This window comes from Carica papaya, chromosome 4 (assembly GCF_054855325.1).
Source record: "Carica papaya isolate Zhongbai chromosome 4, ASM5485532v1, whole genome shotgun sequence".
Taxonomy (NCBI): Eukaryota; Viridiplantae; Streptophyta; class Magnoliopsida; order Brassicales; family Caricaceae; genus Carica; species Carica papaya.
Genome location: NC_142312.1, coordinates 15,507,132 through 15,514,460, shown reverse-complemented (window position 1 = coordinate 15,514,460; position 7,329 = coordinate 15,507,132). Strand labels below are relative to the sequence as shown.

General features: G+C 35.8%; 1 protein-coding gene across 1 annotated transcript; it reads left to right on the top strand.

Moving 5' to 3' along the window:
- Nucleotides 1–3,262: 3,262 nt before the first annotated feature.
- LOC110820031 (uncharacterized) lies at nt 3,263–7,329 on the top strand. Its single transcript, XM_022049399.2, has 2 exons — nt 3,263–5,876; nt 5,958–7,329. Exons 1-2 carry the CDS (start codon nt 3,992–3,994, stop codon nt 6,821–6,823), a joined length of 2,751 nt encoding a protein of 916 aa, XP_021905091.2. The 5' UTR covers nt 3,263–3,991; the 3' UTR covers nt 6,824–7,329.

Genomic DNA, 7,329 nt, shown 5'->3' with positions numbered 1-7,329 from the left:
AAGAATGATTTTTTGGTTTACATGTAGATTTGGAAAGTTGCACCATTAAACATGTTGATAGTTAGCCTTATAGAGGTGTTAGGATATTGGTTAAACATGAAGATGATCCAAAGGGGTCTTATATAAGATTTCTTAATAATCTTCAAAACAAAATGCTTTTATTCTCTTACTTTATATTTTGTACCACTATAAGAGACCTTTTAGCCCCGGTAATCAACAACCCATGAGATTTTATGATATCCTATAAGAACTTAAGTTAGTGTCATAATTCTAAAATAATGAAACATAATCTTAATAATCAAATGGTAAAGACACATGGTGACTATTAACTTCTATTATAGTAGGGTAACAAGAATTATCTAAGCGCTTGAAATTTTACATATTACCATGTCTTTTGATATCAAATGAACGAATATCTTTTTATTAAATATGAGATCTTTTATGATTTAGTTTTATGATGCTACTATTTTATGTGTTACCCATATATGGTGTATCTTTATATACACTCATAAGAGGGATGAATGTAACTTTACTTGTGAATTAGTAACTTTTATGTCCTACTAACATGTCTTTGGAACCGAAAGGAAAACTTAAATAAAGGATGCATAAAATGTAACTCGTAATTGTTACCTACTTATGAAACACCTAGTTAGTTTAACGTTCTAGAATCTTGATCACACTAAGTGCATCAATATTTATCTATATAATTAAGGATTTATCAACCTAAACCAAATAGTTAAAACAACATGATTAATCAAAGACATATAGTAGTATGTGTTAAATTCATAATGAAATGTTTGCTTGCATGTTATATAACAAAAATTATTGAAACAAAGTGTATTTAAGCTTATTTAAAAAAATTATGGTGCTTAGTATGTTCTTTAAAGGATTAAATGGACGCTTTTGAGGTATGTTTTCTCACCAAGTTTGCTTAAATTAGTTCAAACGAATAATACAAAAAAAGCATGTTATTGATTTGGTTAAACTAGTAAGTGCATAGGGCATGTGTTACATTAATTCGGATACAAATATAATTTTTTAGGTGTTATTTCTTTAGACATAGTTTAATCTTAGTATAGTTTGTCTGAATTAATGTTTTTGATAGATGAGATTGCTTCTCCAATTAATGTTGTTGTGTTATGAATGTTTTTAGCATAAAGCATATTTTGTCTATGACTTAGAAACATGAAGATATTGTTTGCTCTAATAAAACATAGATTATTTTGTTGTAGTATATGTTGGACTTTTTTATTTTGCTCTATACTTTAATTAATCTATCTACATGAATGATTTCTGGTAGTTAGAAAATTTTTAGGCCATATTTTTAAATGGAATTTGTAATTTATGTTGGACCAAAACTTTGTTAATTATATGCTTTATTCAAAGTCAATTAAGTAAAAATAAATAAATGAATAGGATAAATAATAATAATAATAATAAAATAATAATAACAATAATAATTAAAGAAAGAGATATCATGGACAACAAAAGAGACTTTTGTACGCTTTGATGCAATTACCACATTGAGGTTTTAGAGTGATGGAGATTTTTGAAGGGGATGAGCATTTGAAGACATCAACCTATTAGATTGCATTTGTTTCTTTCTTCCCCTTTAGGTTTTAGTTTACTTTGATTTCGGTGTATTTTAAATCCTCAGTTCTTTTGTTAACTTTGAAATATAAAATAAATTGAGGATGAATAAATGCATCACATCATATACATCAGTATGAGAATGTTAATGAATATGATGATAATAAAATAAACAAAAAATTAATTAATTAATTAAAATGCTATAAAAAATTATGCATGTTAATGATAATTAATTAAATTATATCTCGAGTTAATGTGTCTTACACCTTATTATCAATGAATTTTTAGTAATTGAGCATGCTTCTAATAGGATCAGTCAAGACTCCAAAAAATTTAATTTCATTATTTTTATGAAATTTTACTTTATGTCACCAACATAATAATATTAAAACATTCATAAAAGATAAGACTTAACTTTTTTTTAGATTTACTTACACCTTTGATTTGAAATTTTTTTAATAAATTCATTTAGGTCTAAACTTGTTAGAAAGTAATATTTCTATTTTAAATTTTATGACTTTTATTAAAGAAGTTCAGACTATTTAAAAGTTATTACAGATTCAGTGTAAATAATAATATTAAGACATTTATAAAATATAAATAATAAAATCTACATTAAAGAGATAACTAATGCCTACTTTTTTGAAAAAAAAAACAAAAATCAAGAAGTCATAAAATCTAAAATAGAATTAATGCATTCTATAAGTCTATATCTAAGTAAACCCAATTGAAAATATTCAATCCAAAGGTGCAAGTGGCAAAAAAAAAAAAAAAGAAGTTGAGGCACAAAATGGAAGCATTGAAGCCTACAAGAAAATGTTAGTTACCAAAAGTTTACAACTTAGAAAACTTATTCAAATTTTACTTGCAAGTTTGGCCTACTACGAGTAGAAAGTTTTGGAGATGAATGTGAAAACAATCTTCCTTAATAAAAGAATTGAAAGTTCCTCAACGAAAGAGCATAAAGAAGAGGTTCTTTAATAGAAGTATTGGGGAAGAGTTGGAATCAAGAAGAGATTCCATGATCAGGTCAGATCCCTAAGAGAGTTCAGTAATTTGTCTGAAGCTAAGAATCAAGTAAACAACCAAACCCAATGAGAGAAAATCATAGAAACAGTGGAAGGATGCTTTTACCACTTGGGTCGAATTGATTGAAATGAAATGAGATGGAATTGGATATAGTCTGTTGTGGGCACAACCTGAAATCAGAACTGTGTGTTCGATGGAGGAAAGAGAGATGAAAGACAAAGCCTCTGAGTTCCTTAAGTGATTATGGTGAAGATTAAGAGTAGAGAAGGAAAAGGGGAAGAAGGGAGATTCTATGGACAAAAACAGAGATAGAAGAGAGAGAAGCAGACCGGGGTAGCGAGATTTTAGTTATAATCTAAGAATTAAATTAAAACATGTTGTTAATTAAGATATTAGTGTTAATCTAAGAATTAAACTTGTTAGTGGGGGAAAGCTAAGTTTTTTTACCCAGGTGGACAGAAATCAGCTTTTACAAATCAGCTGATTGTTTGACTTTTAGCTAAAACCGCAGGGAGGAAAAAGGATTTAAGTGGGACCCACACTCAGCCAATCTGGAAAATTATTATAATAGTAAATTAATAATTAATTAAATTAGAAAGAAAAGAAGTTAATTAATTGAAAAGAAAACAGCAGCACCACTTACGTTTGTGAAAGTCAATGTCCTTTCTCGCTGTTTTTGTTAGGGGAGGTTATTGCGGAAGATTTTAGAGAGAGAGCGAGAGAGAGAGAGAGAGAGAGTCAATATGAGAGAGAAGGAGCGGGTTATCGGCATTGCTTTGTTCTACGATTACTTTCAACTCAAGGAGATGAGCATTCGATGTGAAAGTTTCCACCTTTGCTTTTTCAGTTTCTGTTTCAGTCTCAGATATGATTCACTTCTTGATTCTTGATTCTCTTTAATTTCTCTTCTGCATTTTGTTTTGTTTTTCTTTGGAAGGATCAGTGGGTCTCGTGTAAATCTTTTGGATCTTGGTTTTGAGCTGATCTTAGGGTTTCATTCTCTCTTTTCTTGGCTTCCTTCAATTTGTTTAAGCTCTCGTACTTTCTCTTGAAGTGGAGTTTTGACTTTCTCCAACTTTATCTTTGTTTTGGCTTCTTTATTTCCATTTTTTTAAGTCTTAATCCCCTTGGTCTCGCATGTAATCAGATTGGAGCCACATATTTGCTGATAGCTTTCATATTCTCTTATGATTGCATTTTTGTCTCTGGGTAAAAAAGAGAAGTTTCTAAATTAGGGTTTTCTTGATCTGACTCAAGGCCTTCGCTTTGGGGTTTTAGAACTGTACCTACTTTGGGGATAGGTCGTTTCTTTTTCTGGGTGTGGTGCGTTTCTTCTTTCGGGGCTCGTTGTCTCGAGTAGGGTCACGCTTTCATGCATCTGTCACTGTGGAAACCCATATCTCATTGTGCTGCTCTGATCTTGGATAAGAAGAGCAGGAAGAGAGATGGGTCGGATTCGACAATCGAAGTCAAGAACCCATCAATTCTCCGCAAACTGCAGGAGAATAAACTGAGGGAAGCTCTTGAAGAAGCATCAGAAGATGGGTCTCTTTCCAAGTCCCAGGACATGGAATCCGAGCCGCTTGGCAACCAAGATGAGAGCCTGGGGAGGTCAAGATCGCTCGCCAGGCTCCATGCCCAGAAGGAATTCCTGCGTGCCACTGCTTTAGCTGCAGAGCGCACATTCGAGACAGAAGATTCCATACCTGATCTCCGCGATGCCTTCAACAAGTTCATCACTATGTATCCCAAATATCAGTCTTCTGAGAAGATTGATCAGTTGAGGTCTGATGAGTATGCTCATTTGTCGCCAAAGGTATGCCTTGATTACTGTGGATTTGGGCTATTTTCTTATGTCCAAACACTGCATTATTGGGAGTCCTCCACATTTAGCCTGTCTGAGATAACTGCTAATCTGAGTAATCATGCCCTTTATGGTGGTGCTGAGAAAGGCACTGTGGAACATGATATAAAGGCCAGGATAATGGATTATCTGAACATACCTGAGAATGAATATGGCCTTGTGTTTACTGTGAGTAGAGGGTCTGCCTTCAAATTGCTGGCCGAATCTTATCCTTTCCACACCAATAAGAAATTGTTGACGATGTTTGATCACGAGAGTCAGTCTGTGAATTGGATGGCTCAGAGTGCTAAAGAGAAGGGTGCAAAAGTTTATAGTGCTTGGTTTAAGTGGCCTACCCTTAAACTTTGCTCTACAGATCTGAGAAAGCAAATTTCAAACAAGAAGAGGCGGAAGAAGGATTCTGCTACTGGGTTATTTGTGTTCCCTGTGCAATCTAGAGTGACTGGGGCTAAGTATTCATATCAATGGATGGCCCTTGCACAGCAGAATAATTGGCATGTCCTGCTTGATGCCGGATCATTGGGTCCCAAAGATATGGATTCACTTGGGTTGTCCTTATTCCGGCCAGATTTCATTATAACTTCATTTTATAGAGTATTTGGCTATGACCCAACTGGCTTTGGCTGCCTCCTTATCAAGAAATCAGTCATGGGAAGCCTTCAGAATCAGAACGGGAAAACAGGTACTGGAATGGTGAAGATTACCCCAGAATATCCTATGTATCTCAGTGATTCTGTAGATGGTCTGGACAGATTGGCTGGTATTGAAGATGACAACGATGCTGTAAATGGTGATAAAGCCTCTGAAATTCGCCCAGGGTCGCAATTGCCTGCTTTCTCTGGTGCTTTCACATCTGCTCAGGTGAGGGATGTATTTGAGACAGAAATGGATCAAGAAAATTGCTATGACAGAGATGGAACAAGCACCATTTTTGAAGAAACTGAGAGTATTTCAGTTGGGGAAGTGATGAAAAGCCCAGTCTTTAGTGAAGATGAATCGTCAGATAACTCATTCTGGATTGATTTGGGTCAGAGTCCGCTGGGATCTGATAGTGTGAACCAATTAAACAAACAAAGAACTGCCTCTCCACTTCCACCCTTCTGGTTTAGCAGCCAGAAGAACCATAAACGAGTCTCACCAAAACCAACAGCAAAGATATATGGCAGTCCATTATATGATGACAAAGAGGTAAACCTAGGGCCAAACGATGACCATCATGTTTTATCGTTTGATGCTGCTGTTCTATCGGTATCCCAAGAATTGGACCGTGTCAAGGAGGTTACAGGAGAAGAAAAATTGGTGGGAACAAACGGAGATGTACGAAACAAGGATGCAGATTATTCACATATTCCGGAGATTGAGGAAGAACCTGGGACTAGCAAACCACCTCCTGGTAGGTCTCTGACAAACTCTGCCATAAATGGATCTTTTCCTAACAATTTAAATTCTGACTCTCAGCATCATAACCTTGCAGATGGTTCAACCTCTGAAATTTTCCCAGAAGTTAAAGAGAGTGCTATAAGAAGAGAAACGGAAGGTGAGTTTAGGCTGTTGGGAAGAAGGGAAGGAAACAGGTATGCCGGTGGTAGATTTTTCGGATTGGAAGATGAACATCCCAGCAGGGGAAGAAGGGTGTCCTTTAGCATGGAAGAGAGCCGCAAGGAACGCGTGAGCCATACCATAGAAGCTGGAGAAATATCAGCAACCAGCCTTGATGATGAAGAGTACAGCAGCGATGGAGAGTATGTTGATGGACAAGATTGGGACAGGAGAGAACCTGAGATTATCTGTCGGCATCTTGATCATGTGAATATGTTGGGTCTCAATAAAACTACCATCAGACTCCGGTTTTTAATTAATTGGCTTGTGACCTCATTGCTGCAACTTAGAATACCTGGTTCAAACGTAGATAGCAAGGTGCATCTTGTTCAGATCTATGGTCCAAAGATAAAATATGAAAGAGGGGCAGCCATAGCATTCAATGTGAGAGACAGAAACAGGGTTCTGATCAATCCCGAAGTGGTCCAAAAGCTGGCTGAAAGAGAAGGTATATCTCTTGGCATTGGTTTTCTCAGTCACATACGGATTTTGGACAGCCCAAGACTTCAGCATGGTGCTCTGAGCCCCGAGGATGCTACACTGTGCAGACCAATGGAAAATGGGCGACATAATGGGAAAAGTGTATTTGTTCGAATGGAGGTTGTCACAGCTTCACTTGGCTTCCTCACTAATTTTGAGGATGTTTATAAGTTGTGGGCATTCATCGCAAAGTTCCTTAACCCATCTTTCATAAAGGAGGGTGCACTTCCAACTGTTGAGGAAGAAGAGTCAGAGACATAGTTTTCAAAAATAAAAAAGTGTATTCAATATTTTGTTCCAGTTTGACAAGGGTTGGGTTACATTTTGCTTGGTGGTAGATCATTGAGGGTAGAATCCGGGAGTCCGAGTGGAAGATAGGAGACTCCAGCAGGACTAAGAGATAGATCCTAATGACTATGTGGTACGAGTCTCTAGCTCTTCTTCTTCCAGACTCTTGGATGCAAACAGGTCAATTTGTTTATCATGTTTGCTGCTTGATTTTTTTTCCCCTCCTTCCTTTTCTCCCCCATATTTGCATCTTGTAGAGTTGGCTTTAGAAGTATGTATCATCTTGAGAAAATCTGGTGTCCACCAAGCAGGATTTCATAGGCAAAATTTCTCCACTTGACACCAGATTTCTTTGTTCAATCCAATATTGAATATGGTGATTCTGTAAAAAGAGAAAAGATCAACTTTCAATGTCAAGTTTTCAAAATTGAAGGGTAGCATGTCCAGCTATGGATTTTGCTGGTGTCTTCTATGTATTA